Here is a 24,194-nt window from a genome sequence, read left to right as displayed (position 1 = left end):
TACTGTACAGCTATGAATCAGGCCCTATGTGTCTTGTTGAAGTGGAGAACAGCAGGGGAAAGGTTGCATCACCCTGCTTTTCTCTGCTCCCCTACCGGCTCCCTGCTCCACAAGCTGACTCGCTCTTCTTATGGTGCTCCTCAGCCAGCTCTCTCTTCTCTGCAGCTCCCCAGCCAGCTCTCTTCTCTGCCACTCCCCAGCCAGCTCTCTCTTCTCCAGTGCTCCCCAGCCATCTCTCTCTTCTCCACTGCTCCCCAGCCAGCTCTCTCTTCTCTGCTGCTCCCCAGCCAGCTCTCTCTTCTCCGCTGCTCCCCAGCCAGCTCTCTCTTCTCCGCTGCTCCCCAGACTGCTCTCTCTTCTCCAGTGCTCCCCAGCCATCTCTCTCTTCTCTGCTGCTCCCCAGCCAGCTCTCTCTTCTCTGCTGCTCCCCAGCCAGCTCTCTCTTCTCTGCTGCTCCCCAGCCAGCTCTCTCTTCTCCGCTGCTCCCCAGCCATCTCTCTCTTCTCCGCTGCTCCCCAGCCAGCTCTCTGTTCTCCGCTGCTCCCCAGCCAGCTCTCTCGTCTCCACTGCTCCTCAGCCAGCTCTCTCTTCTCTGCCGCTCCCCAGCCAGCTCTCTCTTCTCTGCTGCTCCCCAGCCAGCTCTCTCTTCTCTGCTGCTCCCCAGCCAGCTCTCTCTTCTCCGCTGCTCCCCAGCCAGCTCTCTCTTCTCCGCTGCTTCCCAGACTGCTCTCTCTTCTCCAGTGCTCCCCAGCCATCTCTCTCTTCTCTGCTGCTCCCCAGCCAGCTCTCTCTTCTCTGCTGCTCCCCAGCCAGCTCTCTCTTCTCCGCTGCTCTCCAGCCAGCTCTCTCTTCTCTGCTGCTCCCCAGCCAGCTCTCTTCTCTGCTGCTCCCCAGCCAGCTCTCTTCTCCGCTGCTCCCCAGCAAGCTCTCTCTTCTCCGCTGCTCCCCAGCCAGCTCTCTTCTCTGCTGCTCCCTAGCCAGCTCTCTCTTCTCCAGTGCTCCCCAGCCAGCTCTCAGCTGCTCCCCTGCCAGCTCTGTATGTTGTTTCTTTAATCCGTGTGGATACTGAGGTATGGGATGTATTCTTTGGCCTCCTGCAATGCAGCCTTGGAACATATATATTGTTTAATCAATTAATTTAAATTCAGTTATTGTCACTTTAAATCTATAGGCTTAATTGATGAAATTGTCCTGGTTCATGGAAATCGCTGCACCCTATTACATATACCTCAAAATAATTTTTGTACAATCTATTTTTATTGAAAGAAAATCAGCACAACATAAATATGGCCAGCAAAGGCCCACATACAACACAGTAAAAATGGATCAATAATGCAAGTATAAGGGCCAAGAATTTAAACCAAATACCCACACATATCATAACCATAAAGGATCTCGCTATAACCACACAGTATATTGCTGATTTAGGTGGCAAATTAACAATTTTAAAACAGTAATAGAAAGAGAAGTAAAGTACCGCAAAGAGGGAGAAAATATAAAAAAAGAGGTAGGGAAGGAAGAGTCACTTGTGTCGATTATTGTGTCATAGGGGAAGTAGGGTTAATGTACACACTATAATCTGAGGATTCCATTAAACTCAACCAACTATGCCAAATGGTCGTAAACTCAAAGGAAGGTGATTTCAACGAAGAGGTGAGATCTTCAATAAGCATATAATGATCTACTCTCTGGAACTACTGAAAGATATAGTAGGAGGACAAGTTGATGACTTCCAAAAACACAGCACAATCACCCTCGCAGCATTCACCAGATGTCGAAGCAAGGACTTCTTATAAGTCAGCCAAAACTCAGGCATATTAGGTTAGGGGAGACCGCTGATCAATCCCGTTATCTGTCGAACTGTCTTCCAGAAGTCAGCCAGCAATGGATAATGCCTCCAAATATGAAGAGGAGAACCCAATGCCTGGCCACATATCCAACAGAGAACAGGTAAATTTGGGAACATCTGATGAATGTGTACAGGGCACCTGTACCATCTAGCTAGAATTGTATACTGAGTCTCTAGGACTTGCAGTGAAGAGCAACTAGCAAAGGTAAAACTGAAAATTTGGGACCATTGTTCCTCTGTAAACTCCCTTCCTAGTACACCATGCCAAGCAGAAACATATAAAGATAAAGAGGCAGTAGAACTCTCAAGACACAACTGGTACAACATAATGTTTTAAGTGCAGTAGTTGGGCAGAAAGCATTTTGAGGTGGGAGAGAATAGGTTAAGTGCCCAAACTGAGGATTGACAAAAGATTAAAGTTAACATGCCCATTGGGTTTTGGAATTACCCACATGGAGAAGAGGGAAGTTGGAGCCAAAGACTTGTTCTCTATATCCACTCATGTGATAGTGCCAAGAGGAGCAGCATCTGGAAAATTTATTTGTTCCAGATGTGTAGCCCTATAGTAAAGCCTGGTATCTGGGAACCCTTTGTCTCCTATAAGAATCAATGTCTTAAAAATCAACTTTTTGAGTGAAGGGGCCTTCCCAGTCCATCTAAATCTTTCAATAGGGCCTGGATTGCAATGATCCTGCCCAGCCATGATACAATCAGGGGACCCTAAAGGTAATATATTTTGTGTTCTGGTGCAAGAGTTGGGAAAATTCTATTAATTAATTCTATTAATAGAGGGATTAAGTAAAACTATGGTATTTGATATTTTTAGGTTTAAATTTCAGGTTAAAAAATCAAATAAGATGCAGTGGCAAAGAAAGGATTTCTAGAGGGGGGTTTCCAAATGCTTGATTTTAGACCGAGTGTGGCCAGTCCATACAGAGGGCAAAATTAGCACTTAACCAGCTTTAATATGTATCATACAAGGTGTATTGTGTGTCATAATTCCAGCATATACAGGACCAGCGATCACAGTAAGCCATTAAATACGGTAGGACCATCCTGCCTGAGCTTAATATTTTTATTTCACGTGTGTGCTCCATTCCAGAGTATTGGAGCAAGTCCGGGAGTCTGAGGAAGCAGCAGAGCACTACCCTGGACATATATGTACATATTGGGCTCCTCATGCACGGGATAGTGTATTATTATACAGTATTAATGATTAACCCTATTGATGGTCTATAGCAGTGCACTCCTAACAGTGCATGTTTCCAGATCTCCTATTTGGTGCACAGGTGTATTTTTTTTACTGACAGACACATGTTAAAAGATCCACAGGTGGTGCTGATTATTTAATTTGTGATCCTGAGAAGAACATGCAGCACTAGTGAAATTCTATATTACTATCTCTATTGTGATCATGGTGTGGGCTGGGAGGGGGGTTTCCAGGCAACTGTAAACCCCCCTGTGTTTGCCTATGAGACGAGCATTATCATGTGGAGGTATATTAAGCAGAGATGTGCGCAGATCCCAGTGTTTTTGTTTTGCTTCTAAATCATCTTTGGATTTTAGTTTTGGCAAAACCACCCTGGATCTGGATTTCTTTAAAAATTGATAAAAACAACCCAAAATCATGTAACTTGAACCTGTTTTTATTCCTAAAGTACTATTAACAACAATAACTCATGGCAGTTTAAAAGAATATAGGACATATATGAAAAACAATTGTTAGTACAGCTATCTTCAAGGTCAATTCTAACAAACATACACAATAGCCTGTTTGCACTGTTGTGCAGGTATGAGCTATAGTAGTGTCTGACAAATAAATATACACAGTCCCAAAGATGCCTGCAGTCTATTACATGCTTCCAAACCACTACATCTACCTATAATTGTCTCTAATGGTGACTAGTATGTAGTAATGAAGCATAAACTACAGCCCACACCCTCTCCATACACTCTCCTGTGTGAGGGACGTACATGCAATTCAAAACACGCGAGATCCATTTTTGAGATCCGAGATCCAAACTTGGTGAGGAAAACCAAGCTGGGACTTGGTTCTACTTGGAACCCCAAAGTAATCCGAGCGGGGACTCTGTTCGACTAAGAGCCCAAAATTTGGGTGTGTTCGGTTTTCAGCAAAAATGAACCACTCATCTATTATTAAGTAGCAGCACTTCTCACTTGGAAATGTTTAGTGCCTATCAGGAGACTGTTGCAATCATCCATCATTTTATACAAGTTAGGGAGTGTAACACAGGGTTGAGTGAGGGTGAAGAGAGCATCATCCACAAAAAGGTATATTTTACAGATGGAGCAGCCAACTTCACTCCATGAACCTACTGTACCAAGGTCTCTATTACCAAGGCAAACACCTAAGGACACCAAAGTGGTCATCCCTGTGAATTCTAACCTATCTTAAGGGAAAGCCGTTTATCAAGAGTCTGTTCATTGGGTGAAGAATATAAAACTTTAATTTCAGTTAATAAGTAACCAGACTAGCCAAAGTGACTTATGGTTTAGGTCATCCTTCTAGCATTATCTCTGGCTTGATGATCAGGGATAAAACCCATTTCATGAGAGTGTATTAGTGAAAGTAGGACCTGATTGAAAAGATCTGCCAGAATAAACTTTAATATACTCATTTTTTAGTAACATGGGTCTAAAATGGGCACAATTATGGAGCCCCATCCATCTTTATAGATAACCACAATCCAAGCATCAAGCATTGTGCCTGGTAAGGGAGTCCCCTGGCGAGCTGCATTAAACAAATGTTTAACAATTTTTTTTTGTAGTAGACCACAAAGAAAAAGACACAACCTGGGGTCTTAACCTATTTGTGGTCCTTAATGACATAAGCCATCTTTACAGTTGTAATTTCAGTATTAAGCTGCATCACTGAATATCAGAAAAGGTGCAAGAGAGCAACTTTAGATAAAAATGGTTAAATCATAAACTATATTCCCATTTGATGTAGGGTGGCAACCAGAAGAGGGGTGAGATTATAAAGTTGGGAAAAGTATTTATGAAATTTATCTTAATAATCTCAGGGTCACAGGTAGCAATATTTGAGGAAGCTTTGATAAATAGGTGATTACTGTTAGAGGTAATGGACCTAAGCCTAGAATGTTATGGGCTTTGACTTCTTTTTCATAGAAACTTTATTTTATCCATTTGAGTTACCTGGTCTGAGATATGAAATTTAGATCCCATTTTACTATCCTGATCCTATGTATCAGAGCCGCAACTAGACTGTGCCAGAGAGAGCATTGGTGCCCCCCCATTTTTTTAAATAGAGACATAAGATAGTGCACCTGAAAAATTACCATAGCCTCATGGGGATGGGCCAGGGAAAAGATAGGGGAGGCCAGGAGTTGCTAAGGATAAAAAAAAAGGAAGCTACAAGTGAGAATGATAGTAAACAGGAAAAGTGACATGCCCAAACAGCGCCCCTTGCCCTGCGGTGCCATGTTACGGCCCTGCTCTGTATATTGTGTCTTGAGGTCTGAAAGCTGTTGGTCAGTTCAAACATTTCTTGTAAATGCTCAATCTTAGATCTGGGAGTCATTTATTACTGTAAGAGGCCCCTGATCACAGCCTTGTGTACATCCGACAGAATGCCAGGTGAAATATTTGGGTTGAATGCCAGGTGAAATGCCAGAATGCCAGGTGAAACCATTGGTGGTAAAATATTATACTAGTAATTATTTCTGAGTTATGGGGGAAGCATCATTAATTGTCCAAGTTGAAGAAGGAGCACCAGTTTCCAAGAAATTCCAGCCACTGTTATTCAATCTCAAATTCAGGTTCAAACCCAAATGCTGCATACACACGTAAAAATTTTCTGTCCAACCACCCAAGTAGTTGATTGGTTGGAATGAAAATCTGGTAAGGTATGAAAGCAAATGACTATCAGCAATTTGCTCCCAAACGCCGGAAAATTGACAAAAACTGTTGTTTGAACAAATTGTTTAGATCAAACATTTAACAAACTTAGCTGAACGACCATTTTCATCTGTTTTCTGCCATTTAGGAGCAAATTGCTGATCATCATTTACTCCCATATGTTACCAGATTTTCATTCCAACCAATCAACTAGTTGGATGGTTGGACAAAAAATCTTTACGTGTACCCAGCTTAACAGTCCTTAACAGAAAGCATCATTAATTACCATGTTGAGGATGGAGGGCATCAAGCAAGCCCAGAATATTTAACATGATAAAGACATAATGATAGAATGAACTATGGGTGAAAGAATCTTGAGGTTAAAACCATGGCTGAGCAGGACCAAATCAATTCGCAAACAAGAGCAATGGATGTGGGAGAACAATATGTATTCCCTGGTTAGGGGTTCTTTGACCCTTGAGGAAGGAAGATGTGTGAGGGGAAGGCACGGCTAGGTGTACAGTATCTGCAGGATCCTCAAAAACAGCCAAAAAGAAAAAGGGGAGGTAGAAAGCTCAAACCAACAAGGGACAATAAGGGGAGAGCATAATTATAAAACTATGAAAAAAATGAATGCAAATAGAGTAACAGATATCACAATATTATAATATTTTTTATTACATCACTATGGAACACACAGAAACTGTGCAAACCAGTACACTTCATTAAAGTAGGGCGGTGGTGAATGAGAAAGGGAACAGAGCACTGATGTGGTAAACATGCCTGGAAAAGCAGTCTCAAGCAGGTGCTACAGACTTCAGAGAAACACAGACCGTTCACTCAGTAGCCTTGATGCAGTGTGTGGGAGCAGAGAAGCAATATTGATGTATTATGACACTCCAGGTGCTCAATATGGTGCTGGTGTGTCAGGGTTCAGCCTAGGATCGGCTATCTCTCACCTCTGCGCGGGCTTCCCCTGACTTCTCATTCGGTCAGACGTCTGGTGCAGTGATGGGCGAGGTGCTGAGCATTCTGCCTTAGGTGCTTTTTAACTTCCATGGTCGGCTGTGTGTGTTAGGGATCGGAGTTCCTATCATGTGACAGCCTCCCAACCAATGGTAGCATGATCTCGGTCAGCTGATGCTGTGCTCCAATCATCTGTTACCCCTGGGTATATATCCAGCTCCAGAACTCCAGGAAGTTGCCTGAGCAATGTTGTCGTCTTCCAGTGTCTGCTGATGCTACTTCGTTCCAGGTCTGTCCTTGTGTTACTCCTGTGATTACCAGTGCCAACTCTTGTGCTCCACTGTGTTCTGAATGTCTCTCCTGTGCTTGCAGCAATTACCTAATCATTGTGCTCAGTGAGTTCAGTATATCTCTCCTGTGCTTGCAGCAAATACCTAATCATAATGCTCAGTGTGCTCTGAATATCTCTCCAGTGCTTGCAGTAAATACCAAAGCATTGTGCTCAGTGAGTTCAGAATATCTCTCCAGTGCTTGCAGCAATTACCAGCCACAGTTCAGTCACCAGTGCAAAGGACCGCGACCTGCCAGCTGGGTGCAGCTAAGCCCATATCCCGCTTGGAGGGGTCACTGGCGAACACCTCCATGCTGGTTAGACTCTGCACCTTTGTGCTGGTCTCGTCAATGACTGGTATTCGTGGATGAGGATATCTTGTGTACAGGCCCCACGTCTCAGATTCCCCCTTCAGTCCTGAACCTCAGCTTGCACCCCATAGTAGGGGATTCCATACAGCCGGTCGTGACATGGTGTCTCCAGTACTGGGGACAAAGTGGTGTCACAGGTATCAATGTGCAGAACGCTATCAGTAGAATTCTAAGTCCTGTGGATTTGTTTGCTCGGGCTAATTGGCCTACACCCCCAACTATAATATTGTTTAAGGGCCTGATTCAGAGCCGGACGCAATTAGCGCTCGCTCGTCCAGAAAATAGGGGTGGCTATTCAAATGAACCGTTCGCTCTTTACGGTCTGTTCACGCTTCTAGGTCTGAACGAGCGAACAAAACTTGCGGTCGTTTTTTTGAAAAATACGCCCCCCTGGCCGCTCGCATCCTTCGTCATGTCCGCTATTTATTAGATTAATCGAGTACATCGACCAGCATATGAACTGCTCGCTATTCTTGTGGTTGGTTTTTGCTACCACAATGTTGCGAGCAGTTCTGGCTATAATAACCCAGTGACGTGGTCAATGACGCTGCTGTTTTAATTATGCACACCCATAAAACGCCCGTTTTGACCTTTAAGCACGCCTGCGTTCGGATCTCCACTCCCCGTTTTCAAGCACCTTCCCCTGTTACCACCCACATACACCTCTTTCTGTCACTCAAATTTTCAGGCATTCGTTATTTTGCGAGCACATGAATTTCGACCGCACTGACTGGTTCGCGCATGTGTATAACGATCCGTACGCATGCGCAGTTGGGCAAACATCGCTCGGAGCGAACGAGCGGCCGCTTACGAGCGGCTCTGAATCAGGCCCTAAGTTTTCATTTTAAAATATATATTGGAGGGTAAAAAAATTATAGTAAATACTCCATAAACAAATAACATTCTCTGAAACTTTACACTTGTACTAGTGAAACAAACTCTGGTTCAGTACTGGGGACAAATTGCGTATTAATAGTGACAATGGGATGGTAAGGTGTCCAATTTAATTCACATTATCCTATAATAAAAAAAAAACTGGAGCTATGGTATTTGTCAACTTCTGGCTTGTTTACCATGGAGATCCAAGGTAGATTGTCTAGCTGAATATTTCTTAGCATGCAATATTATACATCCAACCAGAGTTTCTCTGACTGGTCCACCTGCAATTTTCAATACCTCTTTAATAGGGAGACATGATGATTGTTACACTGACTTCTCTAATAAGTGACTAGTTTGTAACAGCTTCTGTTTCTTACCATCTGTAGCATGGGTGGTGGTAATGGTGGGGATGGTCTGCTCTTTCCTTTTTATTTTCTGAAGGATATTCTTAAATATATATAATTTGCTTAGTCCCTTTGTCCGGAACACTTTTTGAATTTGAATATCTCAAAGACTCCTTAGGATATTAATGTGATTCTTTTGCGATGGATTTCAATAAACAATAAATGTATAAAATTTGATTAAAAAAAAAAAAATCAACAAAAACCGTAATAAATGCTTTAGTATATCTAAGCATAAAATGTCAAGAAAACTACCAGAACACAGAGCCGGCACAGTGACCCAGGGAAAGCGGGATAGGGGTGACCGCCGCCCGCTGCTGTTCTCAGGCACTACTGGTGGCCTAAACAGAAAAACTTTTGCTATAGGCGCTAACAATAATATACTGCAAATCTATGTGTGTGCAGCAAATAAAACAAAGGGGATTTTGTCATGATTTGATCAAAGCATTTAAGCCTGCAGCCCAGCATCAAGGGACCCCATTTTTCTGCAGGTCCCTAACACTAGCATATATTCCCAGCACATAATTACATTGCAGTTAAATTACATAATCCCCTTTGTTTTATTTGCTGCACACACATAAATTTGCAGTATATTATTGTTAGCGCCGATAGCAAAAGTTTTTCTGTTTTGTATAATTTATGGCATTAATATTGCCATGCTGCTGGTATCATGTATGATATGGGTAAAACAGAGCGCGGGCATATTCCTTTTCTGTTTTGTTTCAAAATTTTGCCTTGTGCTATCATGGCAGCTTTCAATTAAGGCTATAAAAGGCCTAGTTGGGTGTGGCTAACAGCCAGCCCCTGTATAGATGTGCCCCTCTGTATCTAGGCGGTGAGTACATTTAACTGCAATGTAATGATGTGCTGGGCATATATGCTACTACTGGTGGCCTGTGCTTTCACATGGACCCAGAGCCCTAGCATGTGTGGACACTGTTTATGTTCTGATCTGTTTGGCTCCTGATTGGCCGCCTGGCTGCGTGACGTAGCTATTACATAATGAGGGAGGGCCCGCGTGTGGCACAACATGTGAGGCTGCTGCTGTAGGGGGCGCTCTTCCCTCACCTACTTTCTCCAACATGTCGATTCCAGGTACACAACTCCCAACCAATCAGCACCGGGTTTGCGCCTCGGAAGCATCGCCTCTTTTCTCTGCTTTCCATGAGAGCTGCCATCAACCGCTGTTTGGTGGGAGGCTGGGAGATGGTGAGGCGGAGTAACAGTGCATTATCATTTGCATCTCTAGGGGCTCAGCTAAACGGTCCATTATGCTTTAGAGTCCATGGACAAATATATCATCGCACTTACAAATTGGTGAAATGTTACAATAAAAAAATCCCCAAAACCCATAAAAGGGCATGGCTTAGCCGGTTATGTTTCACACACCTCTTTTACATATATGTTTCACACACCTCTTTTACATATATGTTTCACACACCTCTTTTATTTATACCCGATTCCGCCATATTAACATATGATCTAGCCATTATCTAGTGAAGCATTTTCTGTACGTATGTTTTGGGTTCAAATTGGCGAAATGTTCACCACTGGCATACTAGTAATAAATATAACAAATATACCACCTTCCTCTCATGAAGCAGTCGCTAAATTGTTAGCCCCCACATTTGCGGTCATTATATGGTAGCCCGGACTTTTTATAAGGAGATCCCTATTGCCTTATAATCCCCTACATTATAATAATAGCCCCATCATAGGCAAACGAAAGGGGGTTTCCATCTTCCTGGAAACCCCCCTCCCCAGCCCACACCATGACCACAATAGAAATAGCAAGATAATTTTACTAGTGCTGCATGTTCTTCACAGTATCACAAGTGAAATAATTAGCACCACCTGTGGATCTTTTAACATGTATTAGTCAGTAATAAATAACCTGTGCACCACACCAACTAGGAGATCTGGAAAACATTCACTGTTAGGGATGTTTAAAAAAGATAGCCCAAGCGCCAGTAATGGTGTGCTGTTAACCCTCTTCCTTGTATAGAATCCATCACGCCCACAGGAAGTTTTTGCCACACTTCTAGCAACAATAAAGAAATACACAAAAAAAGTAGGTGGCGTCTAAGAACACATATCAGGGAGTGTATTTATAAACCACCTTTATTAAAGGCTCAAATATCAGTATATGTAAACTATCAAAAATATCAATAAAACTCCGGGGAGTATAAGAAAATTCTATACACACAGTATGTATTTAAATGAATAACATCTCTTCAATGAAGCACAAAATTACAATTTAAAGACAAACAATCACAATAAAATATCTCTATTATTCTCAAATTGATGGATTGAACATCTGAGCTCTGGTGCTTCAATGAGCCAAATGAAAATGACCCAGTTAGCAGCAATGTTCTGAATAACTGAGAATTTTTTTTTCATGTAGCAATGAATTGAAAGCTGAATGGCCCAATAAAACTAAGTAGCTGACAGTGTTCCACAGCAATTAGCAACAGTGTGTCCAATGAATGAGAAAAAAGCTACTAAACAGCAGTAAATTGAGAGCTGAGTGGCCCAATAAAACTAAATAGCTCACAATGTTCCACAATGCGCTGTGAATATGCGCTTCCAATTTGATAATGCGGAATGAGAGAACTCAGTTCTCCGCTGGACTCACTCCCCTCTTGGTGGTCCCGCCGCTCCAGTGGCTTGCAGATGATGGTAGCTCTGACTCCAGCAGCATAAAAAATATATATATTGCACACAAAACCACCGTCTATCCTGATGGAGAAATCCATCCGCAGTCCTCAGAGTATCTCACTCACAGGAGGCTGCGCGGGTCACGCGGGGCTTCAGCCGTGTGTATGATGTGTGAGCGGGAGAGATATATGGAAATAGTCCCAAGGGATGAGTCTGCAGCAGCAATTGGGTTAAGCTCTCACAAGTGGTCCGTGTCCTCAACTAGTTTCTCCGCACACCGGCGGCTTTTTCAAGAGGCGGATCCCTCCGCCGCCTCCTCACCAGCTACCCGAGTTCACTCATGTATTGCCGGGATGACGGGGAGCAGGTAAGTAACGCAGCTACAAAAGAAACTGCGTTACTTACCTGCTCCTCGTAGCTGCAATAGTTTCCAAGGGGACAACTGCTTTTCAGAGCAGTTGTTCCCGCACCAGAGCAATGATGAATTGCTTGTTCCCGCACCAGAGCAATGATGAATTGCTTGTTCCCGCACCAGAGCAATGATGAATTGCTTGTTCCCGCACCAGAGCAATGATGAATTGCTTGTTCCCGCACCAGAGCAATGATGAATTGCTCTGGTGTCAGGCTTCCCCCGCTGCGAGTTGGATACTAAAGTATCCCTCGCAGAAAGTTCTAAACATCATGATCGGAGGCCATACGGCCATCGATGATAAATAGGCCCCTATATATCTACATCTATCACCCAGTGGGCGATTCTGACTGGACGCATTGTTTGTGACCATGTCAGGAAATACACAGGCTGGCGTGGTCATAAACGATGCGACAATGCCAGGCAAATGGTTAATGAGACCAAACTTAAACTGTACAGATGTAGTAACTGCAGTTATTTATTCATCAACACATAATAAAAACAATCACTTATTCAATAATGCATAATACAATTTACATTCGTCTAGTCAGTCAGATGTGATTTACTTCTTGCAGTCATTACTCTGCTAGTATACTGATGTGATAAGCAGGTAATAAGCAGTGTTCTCTGCCAGTGGATGTGTGCAAGGAAAGAGCAATACCACGTGTGTAAACATTCCCCTCCCAGTGCCTTATATTGAAGGAAGTGTTTGGGAAAGTTCTATTAGTTCACTCTCATACACTGCAGGAAGATGTCTGGCTCTCAGGGTCAAAGCAAAACAGAGGTTGATGCCTTCATTGAAGAAGTTAAAAAAATGGCTGAGGAGGCCAGCAAGAAGACTCCAGAGGAACTGAAATATAACTATAAGGGGATTCTGTACCCGAGTTGTCTCTGTAGTGAGGCCACATTTCAAGCACTAGAGTCTATGGAAGCCAGAGAAGATGATGTGCTGATTGTAACCTATCCCAAATGTGGTAAGTGGGGGAAACAAGGGTGTAACTACCAACTACCATTAGTGCAGGGGTGCAGATGTTATGGGGCCAGGGCCCACAGTAAAACAGACCTTTTAATTTAAATATAACTTCTCTGTACCAACTATCAGAATGCTGCTCCCCTGGGCTCACCACTGTTACCACTATGATGCTTTTCTATTCTGCCTTACACCCGCAAATAGTATGCATTGTTCAAGGGAGTCCTGGTGGCCATGACGCCACACTAATAACTAGGAGTAGTAGGAGGCCATTGTAATTTCCCTCTATTTTCCTTCTATATGCAATAATGCTCTTCTATGTATGTGTCCATAAAGACAGGAGGTAAATTATAATGTAATAATCAAGGATAATACATGGCAGTAAATGATTTCTAAGTATGATATATGATGTGTATCATGTATTTCATTTAATGAGTTGTCCAGATTCTAATACCTAAAATAGACACTAATTTGGGGTCTTCTGATTCCCACTTCGAAATAAGCAAACAAGTGGCATATAAGGAAATTATATTTACAGTACAGAGCAAGAAAGAATAAATATACCCACACCTTAAATCTTTCAACTATGGCAGAAATAACCTAGAAAATCAATTTCCCAAGATAAGAACTTTTATTCATAGTTACTCTTTAAAAATGTAAAAATAACTATTACATTGTTAAAAGCATATTTTAAAAATAGTATTAATTATGGAAGCAGCGGCAGTTGTCATGCAAGTGATAAACAAACATCAGTGGAGAACTGGCTGTGGATAGATCACACTATGTTGGCATAAAGAAGCAAGAATATCTGATATTACTGTATGAACCAAACAGTACCCAACATGTAAATGCAGATCCAACGGTTAAAGTATCATAAGAACCTGTTAGGTTGAACTGGATTAGTGAAAGGTGGATCCTCTGATTAATATAATCAACAGAACTATTCAATTAGAACCGGATCAATAAAGCATGCAATAACTCATAGGCAAATGCAGGGGGGGGTTCCGGTTGCCTGGAAAGCCCACACCATGACCACAATAGAAATAGCAATATTATAGAATTTTACTAGTGCTGCATGTTTTTATCAGTATCACAAATAAAATAATTAGCACCACCTGTGGATCTTTTAACATGTCAGCCAGTAATAAATACACCTGCGCACCAACTAGGAGATCTGGAAAGTATGCATTGTTATGGGCGCACTGCTATAGATCATCAATAGGGTTAATTAATATACCATATAATAATACACTATCCAGTACATAATAAGACCAATATGTGCATATATGTCCAGGGTAGTATTAGGTTCTTCTGCTGATTCTCCAGACTCCCGGACTTGCTCCAATGCTCTGGAACGGAGCCCATATCTAAAATAAAAACATTCAGCTCAAACAGGATGGCCCTATTGCAGCATTTAATGCCTTACTGTGATCGCTGGTCCTGTATACTGTATGCTGGAATTATGACACACAATACTTTTTGTATGATGCATATTAAAGCTTGTTAAGTGCTAATTATGCCCTCTTCATGCCCACTCTAGAAATCCTGCATCTGCCACTGTAACACAAGGTACTTCCTGCCTTTTTCCTGGACTTTTTAAAATTTATAATCCATGCTGGCCATCTAATGCAGGCTTTGTCAGCTGTACATGTGAAACACTGAGTACAGGTTGTGTCTCCCATATCCAAATATTCCGAAATACGGAATATTCCGAAATACAGAATTTTTTTAGCATGACTGAGAAAGTGAAACCTTGCTTTTTGATGGTTCAATGAGCACAAACTTTGTTTAAGGCACAAATTATTAAAATAATTGTAAAAAATTACCTTCAGGCTGTGTGTATAAGGTGTATATGAAACATAAATGAATTTCATGTATGTACTCAAACTTTGTTTGAGCCATAAAATTATTGAAAATATTGTATAAATTTACCTGCAGGCTGTGTGTATAAGGTGTATATAACACATAAATGCATTCTGTGTTTAGATTTGGGTCCTATTAACAAGATCTCATTATGGTATGCAATTATTCCAAAATATGGAATATTCCAATATCCAAAATACCCCTGGTCCCAAGCATTTTGGATATGGGAGACTCAACCTGTAGTAGCAATAGACTCCAATCTTCCCTTACAACCACTTGATCTATCAAACGACACCGTGTCCCACCAGCTAACACTTTCATCTGCTGATTGACATACTGCACCCAAAACAGACACTGCCGGCCTACGGGTGGAACCATTTGCAAAGCAATGTCTTAGTAAACATGGTGCCTCCACAGAAGCCATAAGAGAAAACTCTTACAAAGTGTTCACCAGGTGGTACTTAGTACCAGAACGTCTTCACCAGATGTATCCTAACTTTTCTAACTTATGTTGGAGAGGCTGCGGTCAGGTAGGTACATTTTTCAACACATGGTGGACTTGTCCACTGATCGTCCCATTTTGGAACATGTTTCGCACTTTACTCGCCCAAACACTCCCAGCCGACAAGAACTTGTGAACAGAATTTGGTTTGTAGCAAAAATGGAATATATTACTAGTTTGAGGAACAATGCTGTCCAGAAATTCCAGTCTACATGGAATCCTTAGTATTCCCATCAACATGTACCCCTCCCAGGTCTTGGCTAATGCTGTGGTGACCACTTCCACTATAATTTTTAATTACAAAGCCTCCTCCGACTCACTCCCCCCCCTCACTTTTTCCTCTACTCTACTTTATTTTTAATTGTATTCCCTTTTTACTTTTTTTACCCTTTTTTTTTTTTATTTTTACTTACAATTATACCCACTCCGGTTAGTTCTGTTAGCTATTTCTAATTATATTGTATACAATTGGCTAAATTTTTTTTTGCTGATTTAGAATGTTTTATAACAATTTCATATTATCGTCTATTGTATTTTCTCAATGTACTCTCAATTTTATCCAATAAACGAGTATAAAAAAAAAAAAAGAAAGGAAAATACATGCCCCCCCTAATGGAGCAACCAGCCCCGGGCTTTTAGTGACCCAGTGCTATTTGTGCTTTAAATACAGGGGACAAACAACATAAGGGTCCCCTGTACTTAAGCACAACCAGAACCGGGCTAATCAGAACCAGCCCTGCTTGCCAAAATACAGGGGACAAACGATGTAGGGGGTCTCTTGTATCTTGTGCAACCAGCACTGGGCTCTGATCCAGTCCTGGTTCTAGAAATACAGAGGGAAAAATGAGTAGGGTCCCCTGTATTATCCAGAACCAGCTCCGGACTTTTTCTAGCGGGGGGCTAATGCCACAGCCAGGGGAACCCTTTCACCAGGCCCCCCAGCAAAAGCATTAACCCTGACTGCTAGCCAGCCCAGGCCGGGGATCCCGGGGGAGCTGGGGACCCCCCCAATAAAGGGCACAGGACACTCACACCGTACAAAGTATAAGTTTATTAAACATACATGCATATGGAATAATTTTTTTTAGAACACAGCATCACAGACGGGCCACACTGATTCCGTCCGTGCTTCTGTGTCAGTGACACAGATGCATGTAGCACAGATCTCCCTGGTCCGGGCTACATGCATCGGTGTCATATTGCACTCGATCTAATGAATATGCAAGTCATTAGATGGTGCACGATAGATTGGGTGAACATAGTGCAGCTTTTGCTGCACATACCGTATATACTCGAGTATAAGCCGAGTTTTTCAGCACAAAAAATGTGCTGAAAAAGTACCCCCTCGGCTTATACTCGAGTCAAGTGTAGCGCTGACCGGACGGAGTTCGGTCAGCGCTACACACTGCCAAACACACAGCCGCCGGAGCCGGCAGCTGCGTGTTTGGTGTAATCAGCAGCCGCTGAGAGTCTGACTCTCAGCGGCTGCTGCTGCTCCCACTGCCATCTTCCGGCTCCCGCAGTGGGTGATGGGAGACACCTCGTCATGACGACGTCTCTCCCATGCAAAGCGTCCGGAGGAGCGGACAGCGGCGGGACCAGGAGCGGGAGTTTCAGGTAAGTGATTTTTTTTTTATTCTTGTCATGTCTCTCTCTACTGGGGGGGGGGGGACTACAGGGGGCACTACCAGGGGGCGATTACTACAGGGGGCATTATCAGGGGGCGATTACTACAGGGGGCACTAAAAGGGGGGATTACCACTGGGGGAACTACCAGGGGGGATTACTACAGGCGGCACTACCAGGGGGGGATTACTACAGGGGGCACTAAAAGGGGGGATTACCACTGGGGGAACTACCAGGGGGGATTACTACAGGGGGCACTACCAGGGGGGGATTACTACAGGGGGGGATTACCACTGGGGAACTACCAGGGGAGGATTACTACAGGGGGCACTACCAGTGGGGGATTACTACAGGGAGCACTAAAAGGGGGGATTACCACTGGGGGCACTACCAGGAGGGATTACTACTGGGGGCACAACCAGGGGGAATTACTACTGGGGGCACTACCAGCTGCTGCCATTTCCCACACTAGGCTTATACTCGAGTCAATAAGTTTTCCCAATTTTTTGTGGTAAAAGTAGGTACCTCGGCTTATATTCGGGTCGGTTTATACTCGAGCATATACGGTAGTTCACTTCAGCTGCCGGAGAGAGTTCAAAGGCGATTGCATACGACATTGGATCGTTTGCAAATCGTACCATGTATGGGCACCTTAACACACTCTGTTTTGTGCAAATATCTTAAGATATGTTATACTCAACATAACCAACACTACATGAGCCCCAGTATGGGAACCTACTAAAAAAGTGTTTGACTGAATTAGGGATGTGCAGGCTCGGATAGGTTCGAGTTTGCACGTGGAGTTCGGATTTTTCCCTCCAAAAAAACGGAACTCAGAACGAGGCAAAACGTCATCTTACATGGACGAACATCATCATTCCTGGTCTTTTGTCCAGGAATGATGATGTTCGTCCATGTAAGATGACGTTTTGCCTCGTTCTGAGTTCCGTTTTTTTGGAGGGAAAAATCTGAACTCCACGTGCAAACTCGAACCTATCCGAGCCTGCACATCCCTAGACTGAATGAACCCTTTGAGGTGATTATTTTCCTTGAGACTCATGACATGTTAAAGACATGTAATAGAAATTCTTGTGCACAACTGTGTGGAGCAATCTTCACATTACACAATGTTTCTGTTATCATGTTATAATGAATCATGAATCTCAGCCAGTCAACTTTCCAATTCATGTTTCTGCTTTTACATTATTTTGCAGTACTAATTGCATATTTTATATATGTCCCATTTAAACAGAGCATCAGTCATGTATTTGATAAATGTTAGCATGTTGGTGAACTAGGAGATGATGAATTTTGGGTTTTGGATTGCAAAAATTACATGATTTTAATTGTTTTTAAAAACGTTTTTAATTTTTTTTAAACACAGATCGATAACGAAAACCAAAACACATGAGGGTGATTTTGCAAAACCACACGGGGGTCAGGGTACATCTCTAATTAACAAGAGACATATATTCATTAAAGTACAGCAATAGAAACCTGTCCACATGGTTCCAACATGTTATTGCATTTGCACCCAAGATAGTAATTCCCAGCATTCCAGCCCTGGCTTTAATTAGACTCCATTTTTGTTATGTAAATAACAGTGTTTAGCTTTAAAATTATATTTTAAGAAAAAATAACATTTGGAACCAGAGCACAGTTTGGGGGTCTATTTACTAAGCAGTGTTAGGAGACAAAGTAAAATGAGATAAGGTGCCAGCCAATCAGCTCCTAACTGCCATGTCACAGGCTGTGTTTGAAAAATGGCTCCTTTCACTTTGTCTCCTAACACTGCTTAGTAAATAGACCCCTTTATCTCTAATTAAGGTCCTGACTAGATAAAGACCATGCAATTTGCCAAGTTTGGTTCAACTGAACATAAAAACAAATAAAAGATTTGCCTAAAATCTACTAGTCCAGGATACATACATTATTTAGACAGTCACTATGTCGAAATGAGAACGTCAGTGCAATTATCCTGACGCAGTTGTAATGATACTTAAAGCATTTTAACTGTGCGGGCATTCAGTGTTGTAACAGGCATTATGCGCCAAGTGTCTGCACCATCCCCTTTGCGCATGATGTCATGATGTCGTGCATAGGAGGCAGGGCCGGCCAGCACCCGGAAGCTCGGCAGTACACAGAGCATTTAGAAGTCGCTCCTTGCAGCTGTATATGCGACAAGGGGTATGCGTTCTACATCCCGGCAGTCGGGATGCTGATGCATTCTTTACCGGTGCCAGAATACCTGTCAGAATCCCGGCGCCAGCATCCCGACTGCCATGATGCCAAAGGTAAGTAACTGGGTTGGGGGGAGGTAAGTTAACCCTGTCCGGATCCCGGCATTGGGATTCTGACCGCCAGGATCCTGACTGTCGGTATTTCATACCAGTTCCGCGGCAAGGTGCCTGCCTGTAGCGTCTAAAGGACACTACATGCGGCATTGCTGTAGTGTTACTTGCTGCAGGATGCCATTCTACGCACAGTGCTAGCCAGAAGCAAGGGTCATAGGGCAGCGACGGTGCTGCCTACAGAGCCCTATGCTCTGTGCGGCGGCATCAGTCGCAAACCCCTAGTTATATTGTGGTATCCTGGTAAAGCTTGCCCTCCTAGTCCTGCCTATCTAACACTAATGCCCCCATTTACATCCTGCTGTGATAATTAGCGCCTTCGCACGCCGTGCTGTTTGTTTCTCCAGGCCGTGTATTTAACATGGTGAAATTTCAATGCGAACGGTAGCGTTGTCTTGACTGCGCAGCTTTAAACAGTCAAACAGAGCTGACGAAAGAAGGTAAGCCCCATGTGTTTATAGACCGCAATGCACCGTCTGTAGCTCTTAGCCTGCACATGCACAGTCCAGACTTCTGGACGCCACGGACATTTTGAGGCTGCATTCCGTCAGAAACCATGGCAAGCTGGCTTAACAGTCTACACATCCTTCAGGATGTTTCCATAGAAACCCAGCAGCCGCGAGGCATGCTGGGCTAACTTCAGGGTGCCGGGGGGAGAGCGCTGTCCAGGCAACGCTGGACCGCTGTTTATCAGCAGCCACAGGCTGACTAATTGAAATAAAGTAGACAAAGCGCTGAATGATAAATGCAGACACAAGCCATCTGATTTGAGGCGGCGAAGTGCTGATAGCGCTGCTTAAAAACAGCGTTATCAGCAATAATAACTACAGACAACACTTAGATTTCACTGGAAATTAGTTTTAAAGACTAAAACTTGTTGATAAATGGGGGCTAAATATATAATAAAAACAAAAACAGTTAAAGAAAAAATATTTAACAAAATGTATTATTTTCCATTTTATACTGTGTAATAAGTTCTTCAACTATGCAATTGCTTAATTTCTTGTGTTTTAGGAACTAACTGGTCAGTACAGATACTTCGTGAAATGTTGATTGCAGTTCATAATAAGGAGCCCACAATTGACCGTGGTGTGCTTGAATTTGGGAAAGCAGAGAAGTATGAGGTTTGTATAAAATATAGCATTGAGCGATATATGTAATGGGCTGTGGACTTCAAGCATCGTTTAGTCCCGTGTGACACTGCCCAATGTTTTAAAGTAGCAGTCATTTAAAAGGCAAAATCAACTTGGTTTTGTCTTGTTAATGACTGCTACTTTAAAACATTGGGCAGTCTCACACGGGACTAACCGATGCTTGAAGTCCACAGCCTATTATATATACCCCCTAGGATATTACACCAAGGCTTTTATATAAGCTAGACACAACTGTCAATTTTTTCTGCTTTTGACAGGACTACTCTCTGGTTACAGTCACATACAATACACAGTACATACAATACTTGGCCAAATGTATGTGACCCCCAATTACTGTGTTTGGCCATTTCAGCCACCCCCATTGCTAGCAAGTGAATACAAGCAAGCATACAGCCAAGCAATCTCCATAGCCAAACATTAGCAGTAATATGGGTCATTCTGAAGAACTCTGTGACTTTTAACATAGCACAGTCGTAGGATGACACTTTTTGTAGTTAGAACATCCCCAATCAATATTTTGAAGTATAAATGTTTAGTTCAGCCATGAATCAGTAGGCCACAAAAGCTCAGAGAAATGGACTGTCAAGAGCTGTAGCATGTAATGCAGGGGTGGCCAGACTATTGGACTCTATGATCTACTTTAAAAATAAAAACCTATTTGTGATATACCGAGTCCAAAAAAGGAGATGTGGCATGCAAAAAGGGGGCATGACCTCACAGCAAGGGACGTGGGGTCTATCCTGCCGAAATCACACATAGTATCCCCAATTCAAATTATGGCACTCAGCAGTGCAATCTTATTCACATTACACCACATAGTAGTGTCCCTTATTTATGTTACGACACATAGTAGTGCCCCTTAAACACAATGCCCACATTAGTGCCCCTTTATGCAATGCCCCCTGTCAGGGGTGTATTTATAATGGGTGCAGGGTGTGCAGTGCAGACTGGCCCCTGTGTCCGGGGTCCACACCCCACACCCATATGTTTTAATAACTCACCCCTCCGAAGTCCTGCACCAGATTGTCTCGCCGGAGAAAACACCTGAAAAATGGCTGCCGTGGCCATTGTTTCGGTGTTCTGCGCATGCACACTAGGGAAATAACCCTGGTGCAACCTGCACTCCGGGCACACTCTAGTGCCAGAGTTTACAAGTGCTGCGGTGCTGAGCCTGTCCACCACCACAGAGAGAGGAGGGGGCCCGGACAGAGAGTGCACACGGCCCCCTCCTCTGTAGAAACTCCCCTGCCCCTTGTAGTTGGGCCCATTATGCTGTTCCCATTATGTAGTGCCCCCTGTAGTAGTGCCCCTTATGCTGGGCCCCCTAAAGTAGTGTCCCCATTACTGATGCCCCCTCCCAGTGTACAACAGCCCCCACACCCCTTTGCAGTACTTACCTGATTTCACTTTGAGCTTCATGCTGGGCACTGCTCCTGCTGACAGTTGGATTTAACTGGATCCAGAAGGCATGAAGGAGTTTCATGGGTTGGGTTTCTATGGTCGAGCAGAAGCAAATAAGCCTTGGATCACCATCTGCAAAGCCAAACGCCGACTGGAGTGACTGCTCCATGAATGAATCTTGGTTTGCCAGATACCAAGAGAACACTCCCTGACCAAATGCGTACTGCCCACTGCAAGATTAGGTCGAGCATGAAAAATGGTCAGGGGATGTATTTCACGAATTGGCTTGGGCACTTTAATTTCAGTAAAGGAAATTCTTAATGCTACTGTGTGCAAAGACATTCTAGAGCAAGGGTGGCAACCCACAGCTCTTTAGGTTTTGAGATGCGGCTCCCCCTACTGTAACTGCGCTGGCCTCTGAAGCGGTCAGAGGCTAAAGAAGCCTATGATTGCTTCAGAGGCCAGCGTTTTCAGTGATGCAGTGTGCAGGTGACCTCATGATGTCACCCACAATGTGAGGAGCCTGCCCTGAGTCCCTGCTGGATCTAATTAGATCCAGGCAGAGGCAGCACCTCACATCGCATCGGTGTATGCTTCCCCCCAACCGCAGGACACTGCAGCCAGTGGGTGGGACAGTGGGACAGTCCCAGAAGAACGGGACTGTCCAGCTGAATGCGGGACAGTTGGGAGGTATGCATACCTGATTGGGTTACTACTGTTATATGAGGGTTGTCCAAAAAGTAATGCCTAAATATATATTCGTATATTGGAATCTTGCTCTGCCAGATTCACATTGTTGTTTAATGCCTGCAGTATCATGTCTTACCACTGTGGTATTTCACTGAATTAGTTTACAGCTGCTGCAAAATGTGTTGCTTTATGGTTGTCCTCAGTTTATTAAACGTGTTGAAAGTAGAGATGTGCGCCGGACCATTTTTGCCGGATTTGGATTTGGTTCTAATTCGTCGTCCGGATTTGGATTTGGATTTGCCAAACTGCGGTGACAGGCTTTGGATTTGGATTTTTTTACAAAAATTTACAAAAAAAGCTATAATCACATAAATTGGGCTTTTTTTTCTTCCTAGAGTATTATTAACCTCAATAACCTTAAATTCCAGTCATTTATAGTCAATTTAGACCACCTCACAGTTTAAATTATAGTTTTCACCATTATTGGCAAAAGGTTGCAGTGAGCTGACTGGTTACCAAGCGACAAAGCAACGGCACAGACACCACAGTTTAAATCACATCTATGACACATTGCCACACAGCATTGGCAGAAATGAAAAGTAGTGCACCCACCCAGTGGGGTACGGCCAGCAGAATCACAGTACTTGTTTACAAAGTGGGCTACGGCCCTAGGAGTCACAGTGCACAATCTTATTCACATTACACCGCACATAGTGTCCCTGATTCACATTGCACCATAAAGTAGTGTCTCTTATTTATGTTACGACACACAGTAGTGCCCCTTTTACACAATGCCCACAGTAGTGACCCTTTTACACAATGCCCACAGTAGTGACCCTTTTACACAATGCCCACAGTAGTGACCCTTTTACACAATGCCCACAGTAGTGACCCTTATACACAAAGCCCACAGTAGTAATGCCCCTTATACAATGCCCACAGTAGTAGTGCCCCCTATGCCGTCCCCTTAGTAGTAGAGCCCCCTATGCAGTGCCCCCAGTAGTAGTATGTCCCCCAGTAGTAGTGCCCCCATTAGCATGCCCCCAGTAGTAGTATGCCCCCCAGTAGTAGTGCCCCCATTAGCAGGCCCCCAGTAGCCGTGCCCCCAGTAGCCGTGCCCCAGTAGCATGCCCCCAGTAGTAGTATGGCCCCCAGTAGTAGTGCCCCCATTAGCAGACCGCGAGTAGTAGAGCCCCCATTAGCGGACCCCCAGTAGTAGTATGCCCCCCAGTAGTAGTGCCCCCATTAGCAGGCCCCCAGTAGTAGTATGCTCCCCAGTAGCAGTGCCCCCATTAGCATGCCCCCAGTTGTAGTATGCCCCCAGTAGCATGCACCCAGTAGTAGTATGCCCCCCAGTAGTAGTATGCCCCCCAGTAGTAGTGCCCCCATTAGCAGGCCCCCAGTAGTAGGCCCCCAGTAGTAGTATGCCCCCCAGTAGCAGTGCCCCCATTAGCATGCCCCCAGTAGTATGCCCCCCCGTAGCAGGCCCCCAGTAGTAGTGCCCCCATTAGCATGCCCCCAGTAGTAGTATGCCCCCCAGTAGTATGCCCCCCAGTAGTATGCCCCCCAGTAGTAGTGCCCCTATTAGCATGCCCCCAGTAGTAGTATGCCCGTAGTAGTATGCCCCCAGTAGCAGTGCCCCCATTAGCAGGCCCCCAGTAGCATGCCCCCAGTAGTAGTATGCCCCCCAGTAGTAGTGCCCCCAGTAGTAGTATGCCCCCCAGTAGTAGTGCCCCCAGTAGCATGCCCCCAGTAGTAGTATGCCCCCCAGTAGTAGTGCCCCCAGTAGTAGTATGCCCCCCAGTAGTAGTGCCCCCATTAGCAGGCCCCCAGTAGTAGTATGCCCCCCAGTAGCAGTGCCCCCATTAGCATGCCCCCAGTAGTATGCCCCACC

General features: G+C 43.9%; 1 protein-coding gene across 1 annotated transcript in view; it reads left to right on the top strand.

The window, feature by feature from the left end:
* The first annotated feature begins 12,494 nt into the window (after positions 1-12,494).
* The window catches only part of LOC148521938 (sulfotransferase 6B1-like), a 45,334-nt gene continuing 33,634 nt past the window's right edge, over positions 12,495-24,194 (top strand). The window contains exons 1-2 of the mRNA XM_088474502.1: positions 12,495-12,717; positions 20,070-20,179. Coding sequence (XP_088330628.1) covers positions 12,495-12,717; positions 20,070-20,179 — 333 coding nt within the window. The remainder of the gene's footprint in view (positions 12,718-20,069; positions 20,180-24,194) is intronic.

Source organism: Taudactylus pleione, unplaced genomic scaffold (assembly GCF_031769625.1).
Source record: "Taudactylus pleione unplaced genomic scaffold, aTauple2 ptg000154l, whole genome shotgun sequence".
Classification (NCBI taxonomy): Eukaryota; Metazoa; Chordata; class Amphibia; order Anura; family Myobatrachidae; genus Taudactylus; species Taudactylus pleione.
The sequence above is the reverse complement of the archived record's forward strand: the minus strand, read 5'-3'. Positions and strand labels throughout refer to the sequence as shown.